The following is an 18709-nucleotide window of genomic DNA, read 5'->3' as shown; positions in this document are numbered from 1 at the left end:
CTAAAACTGTGACAAGCCCAAAGTCACAAATATTTTTAAGCAATGTTTAATTGTAAAAATCTAAAAGAAAAATTATGAATATATTGACTTTGTATGATGTATTTTTCAGAGTATTAAGAAAGAATACCAAAGTAAGATCACTTTAAAACTTCACAATAATTTTACTTTATACACATGAAGACCAATTATTTAATCTGGAAAACAACCTTCACTTTATACATTGTAAAAAAAAAAAGTTTTCTTGACAGTGACTATAAATATCCCATTAGCATAAAGCTACAAAAAGATGGATGCTTCTTACAGCAGAGTTCAGGAAACAGAAACAATGATTACAGAGCAATAAGCACCAAGGTAGAATTTTTTTTTTTTTTTTGCACTTAGGGCCTGATTGGTTGTATTTAAACATAACTTCTACAAAAAGGACAAAAACAAACAGCTCATTTGACAAAACACAAAAATATACATAGAAATCTGGGAAACAGCAAAGAATGCCCACTTAATAATATAGAAGCAGTCATAACTATTTTAATGTGATAATTACAAAGTATATTTGAATGGTACTTTTCTTCCTCTTAAATTCACTTTATACAACTTAGATTACTCAGTAATCTAATTTGTCACACTTAAACACACTGAATTACAGAGACTGGAGAAATGAGTCCAAACCATTAGAGAACTAGATCTAGCATCTCCAATAACCTTTCTTGCAACTATTGCAATCTTTTATACAACTATCTTTATTGATTTTTAAGAACCTTGGCCAGGTGAGACATCGTATGTCAAGTGTACATGAATGTGTTTACCTGTGTTTGTACTGAGTCTGCCAGAACCATGAGACAGGACAGAGAAAGCAGCCCAGAGAAAGGCAAGACACACAAATAAACTTACGCAACAGTCAAACTAACCCTTAAAAGACTTGGGTGATCAGACACTGAATTACCCCCCTAAATAAACCTGAGGCTGAGCAATGAGGTAATTAGGGGATGTGTCACCACAATGAAAAGCCAGTGACAGTTTTGAAAATGAAGACTAAAGCAAGCTGCCTTGATCACAGCATTCCCATGAAACTATAGGATACAAAGCAGTGACAGCCACTTCCCAGGGAGGAATCAAGAGGTGAGGTCCCTGGGTCAGTGGCTGAGGATCCTGGCTTCCCCAGAGGGCATCTGCGGCCTTTGGTAGTGGCTTCCGCATCACCCATTATAAATGTACTAGAAATCCCAGAGTGTGGAACTAAGCCTGTCTCCCCCAGTGGTTCTTCCAGTACAAATGCTAGCTCTTCCAGAGGTGTGGCCTAATCCATGAGTACCCTTCTACTTCAATCTCAGGAAGGGGGGGAATCTCCTTTTGTCCTGTGGGGTCCCTGAGTTTGAGGTAATACCAATATGCTGTACATTGTAGCATAGTAACAAATGGAGACCAGCTGTCTACTTTAAAATTCAAGTGATCTATAGGCAATAGTCACCAGTTTTTGTAATCAGAAATACTTTTTTACGAGATAGTTCCTCCATACAAATTATAATGTGTAGGATAAAAAAGAAAAACATATTGCTGAATACCACAGAAATATTTTTTAAAGTTCAGTGCTGAGATCCCTTACGGAAGGGAAGAGGAGACATGTTAGCTCCTAACTTTCTACTTCCCATTCTAGACTTCCAGGTCAAAGAGCACTGAAGTTCCTGTGAGGTTCAAGGTTTCCTCTGCCCTTCACTGGCACAATAAGCTTAGGAGATTCCTATGCCATCTCCCTCTCAGATCTGTAATCATAACTCTGGGCAAGTCCGTACAGCTCTTTAATTCGCTTTCTAAATTCACAGCATTTTCCAAGCAAAGTGACACAGTTGCATTCTTTAAGTGCCAGCCATGAAAAATCATCACTTAAAAAAATAAAGGGAAATTAGTTGCAGTATATAGATATGTCAGATAAGATTTTCTCTTTTTCTTCCCCTACCCCTCAAATGCTGGGAACAAAACCCAAGCCTCCTGCATGCTAGGCAAGTATTAGAGCCACACCTCTGGACCTCTCTGTTTTCAAAGGTGTTTTATTTGGTGTGTTACGGCTGCTTTGAAAGCCCTTCGGAAGAGCCTCGGTGGCATTCTGCAGTTTGGTATTTGGTTCCAGTGTTGTCAGGTCCTTCAATGACACTATTGCTATGACTTCCTCCATGACACCTACCCCCCATGGGCACATCACACACAGAGGGAAATGTTTACCATTCAGTGAATCTTAATCACATGGAAATAAACAATCTAATCTGCCCAAACATGCAACCTCTCTTTTTCTTTCCCCAAGGACTTAAATTCCCTTCTTTATAAAGTGGTTTCCCCTTTGGGGATCAATTTTAAACCCCCTGTGTTTCAACTTAAACTCAGAAGGTTCTGAATAATCATAGCATGATTTTAAATCCATACTGACATTCACTTTTCTGTAGTTTCCTATAATAGTTTCCATAATATTTAGAGAGATGAAAAGAGTTTTACATGATACTGTAGAATTCTAACAAATTCTCAGTTTGATCAGGGTTTATCTCTTTGCTTAATGTCACAACACCTCTATATGAAACAGATGTAGGGCCAAGAAGTATTTCAAGTACAAAATCCTTAGCTCTGTGTCATGAATAAATTTGGATAAAAGCGCAAGCCTTCAACTGAATCATCTCGGCAAAGATGGCCCATCTTCTCAGCAAGAAGCAACCTGGGAATAAAGAAAAACTCACGATTACCTGTCCATTCAGAACACAAATACAAGGTGTCATGAAGGGCAATGGTAATCATACCTTTCTTTGGCCAGGAGGACAGACATGCCCACGAGCTTAGCAAACTCCTCTGATGTTAGGGATCCCTTTTCTGAAACCTAATCATAGCACAGCAGGAAACGTGATTACTTTCTTACACTGAGGCATGAATCTTAGGCAGAATCCACATAGGAAACTGTATTTCTTTACTAAAAGTAGACAATCATTATAGAAAGAAGCAAATATTAACCAATGCTTATTTTTATGAGGTTGATGGACCCAGAACAAATAAAACAGAGGGTACATATTAACTTGGAGCCTTTTATAGCATTTTTAATGTAACAGGGCACTGTACTGGAGGCTAGAATGAGCTATTGGATATTCTGAAGAGAAATACAACAAAATTCTAACGGAGTACCTATTGCATACTTCGGTAAAGAAGCTACACAGGAACAGCTGGGTCTTGTACTGATGTGAAAACTCTGTTCTCAACCCTGAGCTTCAACAGAGAAGCAACGCTAATTCTAACTCTCCTCCTCCTAAGAGGTTAAGACAATCAAGAATTGTCACAAAGTTTTCAATATATGACTTTGGTTAAGTGAACTATATCATTGAGCAATAAACCACTTCATTTTTGTGTGTGTGTGCGCGCCATGCACACATGCAGGACCTAAGCACTATCCCTGAGCTTTTTTGCTCAAAGCTAGCACTCTACCGCTTGAGCCATAGCTCAATTCCTGGCTTTTTTGGGTGCTTAATTGGAAATAAGACTCTCAGTCCTATCTGGGCTAGCTTTGAACCATGAGCCATTATCCTCAGATTTCAGCATCTTCGGTAGCTAGGATTACAAAGTGTGAGCTATTGGCACACAGCAATAAACCACTTTTAATTGAGTCTGTGAAATAATTATGTTTCAGTAAAGTAAAATTCAAGAGGAAATCCTGCTTTTCAAGTTGCTAAGCCTTTGGGTCTTCATAGCAAGCCCTAATGACTAAAGGAAACTGGGTTCACATACTGTCTCCAGGGCTGAGGCCACCATTTCCTCTTCCTTGTGGGACTGAAGCTCAATTACCATCACACCACTATCAAAAACTCGGAGCCTGAAAAAAAAAACAAAAAAACAGAGATGCAAGAACAAGGTCATAAATTATCTGGGATGGTCTACCACTAAGGAGGAGCAAACACTTCTTACTTTGTTTTATGTCCAAGCCTGAGGACAGCATTAATCATAGAACATTTAAAACAATGACCACAGCCCATGAACTAACAGATAATAAAGTTATGAACTGTAATCTGCATGCTAATAAAATACACCTGACTATAGAGTTTTCTTAGCCTGAGGATAATAAACATACAATTCACAGCTTAAGCCTGCACTTGTGACTCTGCAGAGACTAACACAAATTATCTACAGGAAGAGGGCTAGTTATTCTGGCCTCCTGGGAGGAGCCCACCTACTTATCTTCTTCTCCCAAATCACAGAGTCTGACTAGGAGCTCCTTAGGACATGCCCAGCCCTGATAGGCTGAAAGCCAGGAGAACAGAAGATGTGTTAGCTGACTCACAGACAATGTAGTTTTTATTTTTTTTAATAGTATGATTTTTTAAACTTTTTTTCTTATTTATTGTCAAAGTGATGAGGTTACAGTTTCAAACGTTAGGCCTTGGGTACATTTCTTGTAATTTTAAGAACATTTTGGCTTGCTGTGCTGGGTGGTAAACCTAGCTGAGGTTTCTGAACTCCTTGGTGCAAAATCCTTCCTTACCTGAGAGGTAATTTCAATGCTTCTAGCATCTTACAGGCATTCACCAAGTCTTCTGGAGAGAGCAACTAATGGGGAAAAGACATCCAGTTTAAATTGTAAAGTAATAGAGTTATGCTACATAATTGTCATGAAAAGAATAAGAAATAAAAACTCTTCATATCACCAAGTATTTTAGATGAGAATCATTATAAGGCAAAAAAGGGTTAATGAAAGGGCAGACTAATTCATTAAAGCAGTGCTATCTAAGCCAGGTGTTGGTGACTCATGCCTGTAATCCTAGCTCCTCAGGAGGTTGAGATCTGAGGACTGAGGTCAAAGCCAAACTGTGTAGACAAATCCAAAAGACTCTTATCTCCAATTTACAAGCAAAAAGATGGAAGAAGTGTGGCTCAAGTGGTAGAGTGCCAGTCTTAAAAAAGCCAAGTGAGGGTACAGATCCTGAGTTCAATCCCCAGTAGTAGTACGCACACACACGCGCACGCACACGTGCGCGCGCGCACACACACACACACACACACACAGTGCTATCTAACAAATATAATTCAGGCCCTGTATATAACGTTACATTTTCTCTTGGTCACAAAAAAAGCAAAAATGGGGATCTGGGAGAATAGCTTAGTAGTATAACGCTTGCCTAGCATGCATCAAGCTTGGGTTTTATCCCTACCATGCGTGCATGTACACACACACACACACACACACACACACACACACACACACGAGATACTGCCATTTAACATTTCTTTTCTTTTTTTTTTTTTGTGCCAGTCCTGGGGCTTGACCCTGGGCTTCTTTCTGCTTAAGGCTAGTGTTCTACCACTTGAGCTACATCTCCACTTCCAGCTTTTTGGTAGTTTATTGGAGATACGAGTCTCATGGACTTTCCTGCCTGGGATGGCTTCACATTGTGATCCTCAGATCTCAGCCTCCTGAGTAGCTAGGATTACAGGCATAAGCCACAGGTACCTGGTTCATTTAACACTTCCTGACTGTGGACTAAGTCCACATGGGCAGATGTAGCTAGTAGGGATACTCTTGGATGGTCGAGCCCTAGTCTTCACAGTGGAGGATGGGGAAGAACAAACACAGCTTTGAGTCACACAGGATGGCTCCAGGGCCAACCAGACCTGAGTTTAAATCGCTGTTAATCCTCTGTGTCTGGGTGTGGCTTTGGTTGAGTTATTCCCTGATCCCCAAGAATAGCTACCACACTGAGTGGTAGTGTGATAGCAGTGCAGTTGCCAGGCAGACCGTAAAAGTACTCACAGATGGCTGCAATGACTAGCAAATAAAACACAGAACAGAACAGAACAGAAGCTGCACTCATGAGACTGGAGTGATGGCTAGAAAGACACGGAGAAATTGTTCCACGGAGGTAACCCCTGACCTCTGGACAGAGCCTCGGAGGCCAAGACTATCTAAAGTAACAGGGTGAGGAGAAGGGCAGAAAAGTCTCTGCTGGTACTCAGCCAGAGGAACAGGGCGGCTTGCCCTCAGAGCTGCCTTCATAGCAGTGTGAGTGTGGCTGCATGAATTCTAAAGTGATAGCTATGGAGGAGAAGGGTGTTGTGCAGCCTCATCCATTGCAATACTACACAGAACAGCAGTGCTGAAGGTATCAATGTGAGTGAGCCCTTATCTTACAGGAGAGAAAACTGAGTCCCAGAGAGGTTACGTGAGCTACTAGAGGCCATTCAGCAAATCACTGGCAAAACCAGGAACAGACTCTCCCTCCAAGATCCCCCAGCAGGATTCTTCCCATTCACCACAACGCTTCTCAAAATAGCTTTATATTCACAACCTTTCTCTAGACTGTGGCTGCTGAAGGGGGATTTGTATTCTATCAAGAAAGACCATACTTAGCTGGAAGAGCATGGAAACATGTTCTTACTTCCATTCCTCGCGCTCGGTTTACTAGACAGTACACCTCTGTGAGTGACATTATTCCCCCTCGTTCCTGTTCAAATGGGAGAGAAAGGTAAGAATCAGAATTAGCATCAGTCAGCTTTTGTAACAGAAATCATAACTGAGGTGAAGTCACAAATCAGAACAGTTTCAATCAAGCTTTTTCAAATATACTTGTACGTAGGCATCCAAGATACCCCGGCATGTTTAATTCAGCATTTGTATTATTTCAGCATTTGTCTAAATGAAAAGAGGGCCTCTATGCCATGTTATAAAGGAATGCTTCAGTGCTTTAACTTATTTCAGCTATCCCCCTCTGACACAGATTTAAGAAATTTTCTTACAAATATCAATTTACTAATAGCAGAATTATGTAAGTAACATATCCACATTATTTTTAAAAATCCACTTTAGATATATAAAAAATTAATAGAGACTCTTATCTTCAATAAATTACCAAAAAAGCTGGAGGTGGAACTATGGCTCAAGAAGTAGAGCTCTAGCCTTGAACTAAAGAAGCTCCGGGCCAGCACTTAGGCCCTGAGTTTAAGCCCCAGGACTGGCAAACAAACCTTATCACCTAAAAATTGTTAAACTAGAATAAAAAAATTACTAATACATAAAACACGAAACACTATATATATATATATATGAATACATATATATGTGTATATGCATGTGTGTGTATGCGCACATGCATGCACGCATGCGCACGCCAATACTGAGGCTTGAACTCAGGTCTTCTTGCTCTCAGTTGGCTTTTTCCCTCAAGGCTGGTGTTCTATCGCTTGAACCACACCTCCAGTTTGGGATTTTCGCTGGTTAATTGGAGATTTGTCTGCCCAGGCTAGCTCAGAACTTTGATTCTCAGGTCTCAGTCTCCTGAGTAGTTAGAGGACTTTTTTTTTTTTTTTTGAAAATCAGAAAGTCATCAGTCATCAGTCATCAGGCAGCCTGGATGGCTCAAGCAAGCCTATAATCCTAGCTACTGGAGAGGCCAGCTAGGGTGATCAGGAGATCATGATGAAAAGCCAGCCTGGGCACAAAGAGGTTGAAAAGACTCCATCTCAACTAATGGTTGAGTGCAGTGGCACGTATTTGACACCCCAATGATACCAAGAAGCACAAATAAAAGGCTCTTGGCCTAGGATGGCCTAGGCATAAAGTGAGACCCCATCTCAAAAATAACCAATGTACATGGCTCAAATGGTAGAGTGCTGACCAGCATGCTTGAGGCCCCTGAAGTCAAACTGTAGTTTGACTCAGAAAAAAAACAAAAAAACTTCCTATCAGATAGATCTAAACACACACACACACACACACACACACATACACACACAAACACACATATATATGTAGATAATAAATGAAAAAACTTTCAAAAATATTCCTATCAAATAAGATTTGGATAGATAGGAATCTGAAATGGAGATTGCAAGTAATTTAGAAGATGACAAAGAACAATTAATTAGTAGGCTGAGCTAATTTAATATTCCTGAGAGATAAGTAATATAGGCTAATAGTAACCACATCATGAAAGAATTATGCTACTAAGATTTCTGATGACATGGAAATGATTCAATGCAGTTTTTAAAGGACACTGAGGTTTGGCTTTACCTCTAGAGGTGACTGCAATATTCCAGCCAACTGTTTGGCCAGCTGCATGTGGTACTGTGTGCCTGAGCCGTAGGTTTCTCTGGTGACTGGGTTGGCTATCCCCATGCTCAGCAAGTAGGACTTAAACCTGATGGTCTATAGGAAGGTGGGAAAATGCATTAGAAGACTGTGCAGAATAATCTGTTAACCCCAGTGTCTGAAATTCTTACATTATAAATTCAATTCTGTCCCATTGTTTTTCTATAAACCTATTTCTTTACTGAATTTCTATTCTGTGAATTATGTGAATCCCTTTCTTAGTAGTTCCTTGCAAAAATCAAACCATTCTTCATTTTTCTATCTTGATCCCCAAACCATTTACTTCATGAGTTTGGTATGAGAAATGATTTAGGTAATCATCATGCTATATTTAATACTAACCAGATGACACAGCTGAAAACTTAGAAAGGAAAAATAGATGTGTTCAGATTATAGACAAATTCAATGAAACAGACATGAAATTTAAGGATATATACCAAATGCTCCTTTTAAACATTTCAGTATGTCTGTTTCCTATTGTCTAAAACATAAAAGCATTGAAATAACCTTGAATACCATTAGAACTAACAAAATTTCTATGGTCTACTTTTTCCTTGCTTTCACATACCTTCAAGTTCTAAAAGAAAAAAAAAAAACACTAAGAAAGCAGAAGATTCCTCTTTAGACCCATCTTTAGAAGGAGAGTCCCATAGTTCCATGTCTACTACTTCCTTTCGTGGCTTTCCTTCTAATAAACTTGCTCTATTTACTTTAAAACAGAGAAAGAAAAAGAAAGAAGGAGAGGGAAGGAAGGAGACAGAGAGAAAGAGTGAAGAGAAGGGGGAGAGAGAGAGAGAGAAAGAACTGAGGAAGGGGTAGCAGAAGTAGCTCAGTGGGAGGATGGCCCTGGGCTCAAGCCACAAAGGTGTCCCCTAAAAGCAGAAAGAAAATAAAGAAAGCCAACAGCTAAACCATAAAAATATCATTGTATTATTGTAATTTGGGTCTCATGCCTTTAAAAACATCTTTACCTCATCTTCTGTGACATCACCTTGCTTCTCTTTAATTTTATTAGCAATTGATTTTGATAACTCCACCATTTCTTTAGCCTGTCAAAAGAGAAGAGTAAAAAGAGATTATATTGCCAAAATATCTTCAAATAAACTCTATTTTCAAAGCTGATGGTGACTTATGTATTTCTAGGGTAATACATACCTTGATCATTAGCTTGCTAAGGTCTTCAAAGGCCTGAAATGAGAAATTAAATTTTTGTTGAAATCTACCTAATGAATTAAAATATTTAAAAACAACAAAACACTGTTTTCTCCCCTATGATACAGATTTATGAAATTTTCTTACCAATATCAATTCACTAATACTTACATACCTTAGTCTACCTTATTTTTAAAATCCATTATAGCTAGGAAACCATAAAATTTCCAACACAAACTGCAACAAAAACATTTCAAATTTTCTAAGAGGAAATAGTTTTTTTATTGGTTAAACAAGTAAGAGATAATGTCAATAATAGTTCACAAAAACACTATTTGCTGCTCTTTGACACAGAAACTGGGGGTATGACCCTGGGTTTACTCCTCAGCATTGTAGGAGGTAGAAGAGGGGGATCTGTCATTGGTTTTTCCTAATGGGAGATCAAGAATCAAAGGCATTGCAAAGCTTCCTGGCTGCAAGTGGCAAAACACAGCTGCAGGAAATTTTTGTGGACACAATAATTTAGATTCTATAGCAGGTGTGACTAGACTGAACTAGGACCTTAGCCTCTACTAAACCCACCCTTTAGATCTGTAGCTTAGAATATGGTACATAAGTGACATAAAAGTATTTGAATATCACCAAAACTATCCAAGTAAAAATCTATCAGTTGTTTAACTCATTACAGCAAATTCTACTTCAATGGCCTTTTCAAACCTAAACAGACTAGTAAATTACTGCAAGTTACTAAAAAAAAAAATACTGCTAATGTTGAGTCTCTTGTCTAATTGATGTGCACAGGTACTAAATCAATGAAGTTGCTTGTCCTTAACTGAAAAAGTGGTTGGATGTATACAAGAGTGGCTCTGATCAGCTTGAGCCCATCTGTGGGGAAGTGTCCCCATCTGCAAAAGGTCTTTCCTAAAAGAATAGAGTGTGTGTAAGATTCTTATAGTGAACTGAGTAAGGCTAACACTGGAAACAAAGGGGAATGTGCACACACCTAACAGGAATTTCCTCAGATAAACAAAAGGCTCAAACACTGGATTCTTATCAGCAGCAGCCACAGATGCAGGAAGCCCTTTGTGAGAAGCTCCAGGCACCAGCTCTGAAACTAAGTCAACTAGTATTTAAATGAGAGGCTATTCTCATGCTCACATGCCAACCCAGTTCCCCAAAGTAAAACACACAGGCACATTTTGCACACTTAAGATTTTTACTTGGCACACTTTGATTTTTATTATTAGCAGACTGGCTTCATAGGTATAATGAAAATTAGTAAGATAAAATGTGATATGGAAAATCACTATTTAGTGTATTATATTTTCATAGAAAGAAACACCAAAACAGGGAATCCACATAGAATACATGTATTAACCTTTACTGTTTATAGTCAATAGAAAGTAGATACAAGAACTTCCTTAGATGAATTGTCTATAAAATTATAAGTACTGTTAAGTAATTAGAAAGGACAAACAAGCTCCCTGACTTTGATTTCTATCATTACTCTAAAATTTGGACTTAGCTAACCATTAGAACACAAGTAGAAAAACTATCCACAACCAAAGTTAAAGCCAGATAGAGGCAGATACACACTACTTTATACAACCTTCTATCTCTCTATCACAATCAAATTCTACCCCAACATTCAAAAAAAAAAAAATAATACCCTCTTACACTAACTTACAGCACCACTTCTCAATGACCTGCAGTCATTACTTTATTAGTCTCAGTAACTACAAACATGCTTGAATTTTCAGTTTTAATATTCTTTATTCTGCACTTTGGTCTATCCTGCTCCCTCTAGCTGATTTCCTCTTATCCTGCTGATAATTGCTAACATCTACTCATCTTTTGGGCCTTGAAGTCCATACTCCTGCTTATGGGCTTCCCTGACACCCAGCAGGAGGTAGAGGCTCTGTTAGGTGTTCTGCTGCAGCCTGTAACTTTCTCCTTAAAGGCATTTCTCATGATGTCATTAATGCCCATTGGCCTGCCTGTGCCTAGCATATCACCACAGGGTCCAGGAATCTGATGCAGGGCCCAGCAGAGGAAAGAGCAAGGATTAAATAAAGCAGTGGTCTGCATGACTGGGAACAGTGCTCATGTATAGTATGGTAATTTTTTTAAAGGAATACAAATAATGCAAGGTGATTCACTGTCCTATAAGTGTGAACACAGAGAGGATGATGATGGAGCTGCTGAGGAAGGCCAGTGTCGCATTTGAGGATAGTGAGGATAATGATGGCATAGCACACTCTGCACCTGCCTCCCATCAGAAGACCTCAGTGCTCATTCCCTGCACTTGCCCTGAGCCAGTTCTTCCCTGGATAAAAAGAATCCTTCCCATGCTAAAAGGTCTGAATTTCATGGGAAACTGGCAGCACAGGTTTTGAGTCTTTTCAAATCCCAACACAATAGTGGTCAAGACAACCAGATCTGAAAGTCCAAAACCTATAGGTAATATATACTACTAAATGAAGTGCCATGATATTGACAGAAAGTTTAAGACACAATCAGGTGGGAGGCCTGCATGATGTTCACGCAGGAAAAAGAAGAGACACAGCATTGAGACCATCATATCTGAGCAGGAGAACCCTAAGAAGACAACAGGTAACCCTGGGAAAGTGAAGAAGGTCAGTGGGAGGGCAGGGCCTCAAAGTGGGAGGGGTCACTCACTTCAACTATAAGTGAGACCACAGTCCTCAGGAGAGACAGAAGATGATGAACTAGCCTATGAATTCTTGAAACTGGTCCACTGGCTTCTCTTCTAGGACAAGATCACACAGGGGAGCTATTTCCAAGAGCAGAGTCACAATTGAACAACACAGTAATAATAGGAAGAAAAAAAGGTCCAGGTAAAAACAAGGGATAGAAATAGGCTGAGGAGGCAGTAAAATTTCTCACCGTACATAGCAACAGCTGAGGAGTGGGTAGGCTGAGGGAACAAGAAAATTTCCCTGACTGGTACTCAGTAGACACTATGTGTTAATGAACTATGCAACTTGTGGATAGAAATGGGAGAAGGAAAGTGGGGAAAAGCAAAGGAAGGCGTGACATTGTCCAAAAAGAAATGTACTAATTATCTAACTTATGAAACAGTAACCCCTCTGTGCAACATCTTTTTTTTTTTTTTTTTTTTTTTTGGCCAGTCCTGGGCCTTGGACTCAGGGCCTGAGCACTGTCCCTGGCTTCTTCCCGCTCAAGGCTAGCACTCTGCCACTTGAGCCACAGCGCCGCTTCTGGCCGTTTTCTGTATATGTGGTGCTGGGGAATCGAACCTAGGGCCTCGTGTATCCGAGGCAGGCACTCTTGCCACTAGGCTATATCCCCAGCCCTCTGTGCAACATCTTAATAACAATAAAATTATACTTAAAAAAAAAAGAAAGCTGCCCTGAACTTTATCTCACACTCTGAAAGTTTAGAGCTATTAATTCCATGTGAAAATGGACCACAACAAAATGTCAAAGTCTAACCTCACTCAGTTATAAGAATAAAGACAATGAGGAGCAGAATAGCGCTGTACAATGAAAACATGTCAGAAAGGCATGTTATGGAGGAGATCAACATGTGCTACAAGATGTTAAGGTGGTATTAGCTATGAGAGGACAATCTAAGTCAGAAAGAAGGTGATAAGATTCAGGATAGGATTAGAAGAAAAATTGCTTTGGAAATGAAGTCTGCACTAGACATCACACAAGAGTGAAAAAACACAACAAACCGTAACTTGAGAGTAAAGTAAAATGGGAGAACATTTTCTAAAGAAAAAAAAGGAATTAAGAGATAAAAGGCATTTGAAAGAAAATTACAAATAATAAAGACCGGCAGTAAAGCTGTACCATACAGCTTAATAAACAGTCCCAGAAGAAGGTCTTGAGAAGGGTGATACAGAAAAGCATCCTTGAAATTTCAAAAATTCTGAAACTACAAACACAGATCTGCCAGATACAAGGCATCTTCTTTTCCTGAGGCCTTTCCCAAAGAAAATAAGTTTCAGATTCCAAAGTGACTGGTGGGGAGATCAGCCTAAGGACTGGTGGCCTAAACATATTGTACACAACAACAAAACCCTAACCCTGTCTACTTTAAAGATCAACCCTTCTTATGGATACCGATTGTAGTTTGGAAATGCCATTTCCCACTTAAAACAGCTTCTCAGTTAACTACTGAATCCAGACATAGAATGGGAAATGTGTGAGACTGTCCTGGCACATCACCATTCAGACAGAGACAACACCAGATAGGTCTTGTCAAAAGCCCTCAGTGCCAACTTGAGAAGGTGCTCATTGGGAGAGCACAGGACAGTCTGAGCTTAGATACAATAAATAATTGCAACTGGCTGAAACCTATTACTACATCAAAATTCATGATGTTATATCAAATGAAAACAAGCCCTGATTAGCCTAGTCAACTTTGCAGGATGATTGATGATGAAGGAAAAAATACAATCCTGCCTTCACTATATATAAACTATAAAAATGGGAGAAGCTACAAGTAGATAAACTAGAAAAGTAGAAAAAATATTACAAGTTTGGCATGGTGAGTCATGCCTGTAGTCCCAGAGCTCAGGAGACTAAATCTAGGCTAGCCTGGGACACATAGCAATAATCTAGCTTTAAGAAAGTATCCCAACTGATACATGAACAATAAACAGACTGTCACCATTTACAACCAGCTATGATCTTGCACATTAACTGCTACTAATATGACAAAAAGTGATGGGCCTCCTAAAAATACACAGCATCACCAAGAGTCTTGACAAACATGAATGTGATCAAGCCTCTGGATATAGCTGAAAATTTGCAGCAAATACACAGGGAGGGCCAAAGAATGTGCAAAACTTTATCATAACTATGGGACTAACAAAGCCTATACCATGGACACTTAATAGGTCAAACATCCTTGATTCCTCAATAGTAATCTATATTTTAATTAGTAACCAGAATAGGTATTTGACAATTATTTACTTTAGATCAAAGCAATGGAGCCATGGACCAAACCTCCAAAACTATGAACTAAAACAAGCTTTCCTCTTTATAAGTTATCTCAGGCATATTGTTACAGAGATTGTAACAGAAAGCTAACTAAAGCAGCAGTGACATGTTTAGCTGTATTAATTGTAGAATCTAATTATAACTGGCTTTTTTTTGTTGTTGTTCTGGTACTGAGGCTTGAACTCAGAACCACACACTCTAAGTCAGCTTTGCTTGCTTTCTCTCTACCACTAGGGCCACACTCTGACCTCCAGTTTAGCATTTTTGACTAGGTGGAGATAGAGTTTCACAGACTTTTCTGCCAGCTTCAAACCATGATCCTCATATTTCAGCCCTTAAGTAGCTAGGATTATAAGTGTGAGTCTGGCTTTTCCAATTAGAGTTCTTTCTTAAGTAGAATTAACTTCAATTCCTCATTTATGATGAAGTTCAGAAACACTACAGCATATTTGTTCAGGGTTGACTCAGTAGAAGCAACAGGCTGATTTGAACCACTTTTACTGCATGTGTCTGGTCCCCAAGTCATCATCAATATAAAACTGTGTGGTGGCTGCCCACAGACAGTAGCCATAGATAACACTTATTTCAACTAAATTAACTCAGTTTCCAAAATAATTATATAAAAAACTTAGAATTCATTAAAAGTACTCTACATCATTAAAACTACAGAACATTCTGTGATAACTTCTTTTTTCTGCTCCAAGACTGGGACTCTAACTCAATACCTGATGTTTTATACTCACTGGCAGGCACCCTGCCACCTGAGCCATACCTCTAACTGACTTTCCTGCCTAGCCTAGCTTTGAACTGAGATCCTCAGATCTCAGCCTCCTGAGTAGCTACGACTATAAGTGTGAGCCACCAGTGCATGACTACAAATGAATTTTAAAAATATGTTTTGGTTAAATTATGTCCACCTAAGGTAGATCTACAAAGGAAGAAGAGATGCTGGAGCTTGGGACAAATGAAACATATTCCAAATTGCAGAGATAACAGAATTAGTCACAACTGTAGTCAAGAATAAATATACATAGTTAGAGAACTATGGCCAACCAGAACTTAAAGAGTTGCCTTAGTCTTGGATTTGTTTCAGTGACTGGGACTCTCTTATTTGAAGCTAGTCATCAGCTAAATTACTTTGCTGTCATTCAGTAACTAAACTAAAAAAACTAAACTTTAAAAAAATTACCTCAGAAATATTTTTGTCTGTTTCTTTTCTTTTTTCTTCCAGTTTCCTCTCAATGCCTACAATTCCCACAGCTCTTACTCTTCCTGGCTGTGGGGGGGGGGGGGGGGAGGAAAGGTAGAACATGAAACACACAAAATGGGAAGGAAACAAAATCTTTTGTTAACCACACTGTTTTCAATGGAGGGAGAGGACCCACAAAGAACCAAAGAAACAATCATACAATTAACTACATCTAGCTTCCTTTCAAAACATGTGTCTGCTTCCGGCTATAGATAATGATCTCAAATCAGTAAAGAAAAACTGAATGAATACATAATAAATGTCATATTCACTCCATATGTTAGACATAAATTCCTATTCATCTGTGTTCTTTGGCAAGCCATTACATATTTAACAGAGTGACAAATGTACAAAAAATTGTTGTACCTAAAATTTTAGTATTTGGTAGCTACTAACCAAGCTTTTTCTCACATGTGAGTGCTGTCTATGGTTCCTGGCCAGACTAAGTGCTATGAAAATTAATTTTTTATCAGAACATCATGATTTTGCTTTCAGCAAGTTCTATAATCACAGGGTGATTTTCTTCAGGAAAATGTAAGATGTAAGTGCAGAATTGAAAGGAGTATATCAGCTATGACATACCTGGGGTCCTCTGTTGGTTTGTAATGACTGGGGAACTGGCATATTTTCCCATCTTCTCTGGGTCATTTCCTCTGATAAACGTCTGTAAAACTGTCAGACACACACACACACACACACACACACACACACACACACACACACTTTAGTAAGGCAGTCAGGCTATGGTATCCTCCAATAAATTATCAGTTGACATTTCTTTAGCATAAAAGTCTGCTTAGTCATTTGCAAAAAGCCTAGGATTCCCAGACACATCAAAGGAAATCAAAGGAAGTTGTGTTCTTGGACCAACTTCAGAAAGCACAAAGCAAAAAATAAAAAATAAAAAAGGAAATGACCTTCTACGTAAAGTGGGCTATTCTCAACAAAGACATGAGTGACAATGAAATGAACAGACTTATTTTAAACAATCTTGCACACAGAAACTGTTTCCCATCTATACTGAAACAAGCACAGGGACAGGGAAAAAAAAAAACACCATTTTCCATGCAGGAAGCACAGAATAATTTGTTTAGTTAAATCATGAGGCACATACAGCCATTTTCCATGAAGGAAGCACAGAATAATTTGTTTAGTTAAAATGTGAAGCCAAAATAGGGACAAAACACACTTGGGAAAAATAAATCAAAATTTCTTTTGGTACCACTACCAGTACTGGGGCTTGAACTCCAAGTCCAGGCACTATCCTTAGCTTTGTCACTCAAGGCTGGTGCTGTGCCATTTTAGCCACAGTTCTACTTCCAGCTTTTTGCTGATTAATATGAGATAGAAAAATCTGACAGACTTTTCTGCACTAGCTGCCTTCAACCCACAATCCTTATATCTCAGCATCCTGAGTAGCTTGAATTATAGGTGTGAGCCACCAGCACCTAGTAAAAATCAATTTTTAAGCACAGTGACAATGACTTTGTCTAGTCACATATCTGCCTACCGTAACAATTGTGTGAAAAGCACATGATGGGTGCTATAGGTAGACAGTAAATATTGGTGATATTAGTGTTCAATAAAGACACCGCTGGATGTCTAAAGAATATTTGTACAGTGACTTATTAATCAGAATATATGAACTATTGGACTAAAGCCTCAGTATTCATGTGATTAAATTTGTATGGAGCAAATCAAGATAAGGTTGCTTGATTTCAGGCTCATGAGCTTTCAGATACTTCAGTTCATCATTATGCTCCGTTCCTTGAACCAAACTACTTACTGATAGCTAGCTCAGTAGCAAGCCAACCTATATGCCCCTCCTTTGAACCATAACCTCCTGCTTTGTCCGCCCTACAATCTAAAACACATACCCTCTGCTCTCTGATTAGGCTTAAGACATCAAATGAGTATATGTAAAAAGTGATGAAACCTGGTATGTTTTTTATTGTATAATATAATCTTGTACCATATTAACAAACAAAAAGCTAAACACATTTCTAGTCTAATCTTATTTATTTTTTTGGCCAGTCCTGGGCCTTGAACTCAGGGCCTGAGCACTGTCCCTGGCTTCTTTTTGCTCAAGGCTAGCACTCTGCCACTTGAGCCACAGCACCACTTCTGGCTGTTTTCTGTATATGTGGTGCTGGGGAATCGAACCCAGGGCCTCATGTATACAAGGCAAGCACTCTTGCCACTAGGCCATGTCCCCAGCCCTAGTCTAATCTTATTGAGATGGAAACTTACCTCAATCTGGCCATGTTCTTTGAAGGAGAGTTTAATGTAGGAATTCCTACTACTCTGGAAAGGGCCAGGTTCTTTGTTAGGAGGAGCTGGATGCAGATGAACCACAATTTTGGCACTGAAAAGAACAAGTATAATACATTTAATTGATTTTTAAAAATAACTTATTCAGCCAGGCACTGGTGGTTCGTGCCTAGCCTATTTAGGAAGCTGGGATCTGAGGATCACAGTTCAAAGCCAGCTTGAGCAGGAAAGCCCATGAGACTCTTATTTCCAACTAATCACTAAAAAAGCTGAGAGTAGAGTTATGGCTCAAGTGGTAGAGCACTAGCATTAAGCAAAAATGCTCAGGAACAGTACCTGAGTTCAGGCTGCAGGGCTAGCACAAAACAACAATAACAAAAACCAACAAACAAAAAAAGACTTATTCTACTTTTATAATTAATAATATATTTCAAATCATTTAAATTCATGTATAAAAAGGAGTTGCCTGAAAGCGATCATTTTAAAGTTTGTATTAATTCAGAATCAAGCTGTGTGCCAGTGGCTCATACCTATAACCCTAGCTACTCAGAAGGCTGAGATCTAATGATCACGGTTGGAAGCTAGCCTGAGCAGTAAGGTCTGTGAGACTCTTAACTGCAATTAAACCCCAAAAGGGGCCAGATGTGGAGCTGTGGCTCAAGTGATAGAGTACTATCTTTGAATAAGGCTCAGGGACAGTGCCAAGGCCTTCAGTTCAAGCCCCAGGACTGACATAAAAAAATTATATTGTCAGAATCAATGAAGCATTCAAAACTATTCCTCCTTAATACTTACAAGCTATGAACCAAAAAGTTTCAAGTTAAAGTATGTCTTTAGAAAATAAGCTTGAAATAAATCTGCAAGTTTTTGAGCAGTTCTTGATTAGGGTTTTCCACCTACAGAGCTATCCCCAGGGGTTCACTGGCGGGGGGGGGGGGGGGG

General features: G+C 39.1%; 1 protein-coding gene across 1 annotated transcript in view; it reads right to left on the bottom strand.

The window, feature by feature from the left end:
• Positions 1-651: 651 nt before the first annotated feature.
• The window catches only part of Vps36 (vacuolar protein sorting 36 homolog), a 30306-nt gene continuing 12248 nt past the window's right edge, over positions 652-18709 (bottom strand). The window contains exons 4-14 of the mRNA XM_048341450.1: positions 17747-17861; positions 16079-16168; positions 15437-15523; positions 9257-9289; positions 9073-9150; positions 8024-8158; positions 6393-6458; positions 4502-4566; positions 3751-3835; positions 2778-2854; positions 652-2695 (exon numbers count right to left, since the gene is read on the bottom strand). Of these exons, the coding sequence (XP_048197407.1) occupies positions 2602-2695; positions 2778-2854; positions 3751-3835; positions 4502-4566; positions 6393-6458; positions 8024-8158; positions 9073-9150; positions 9257-9289; positions 15437-15523; positions 16079-16168; positions 17747-17861 (925 nt within the window). The 3' untranslated portion in view covers positions 652-2601. The remainder of the gene's footprint in view (positions 2696-2777; positions 2855-3750; positions 3836-4501; positions 4567-6392; positions 6459-8023; positions 8159-9072; positions 9151-9256; positions 9290-15436; positions 15524-16078; positions 16169-17746; positions 17862-18709) is intronic.

This window comes from Perognathus longimembris, chromosome 3 (genome assembly GCF_023159225.1).
Source record: "Perognathus longimembris pacificus isolate PPM17 chromosome 3, ASM2315922v1, whole genome shotgun sequence".
NCBI lineage: Eukaryota > Metazoa > Chordata > Mammalia > Rodentia > Heteromyidae > Perognathus > Perognathus longimembris.
Note: the sequence above shows the minus strand (reverse complement) of the source record. Positions and strands in the feature narration are given on the sequence as shown.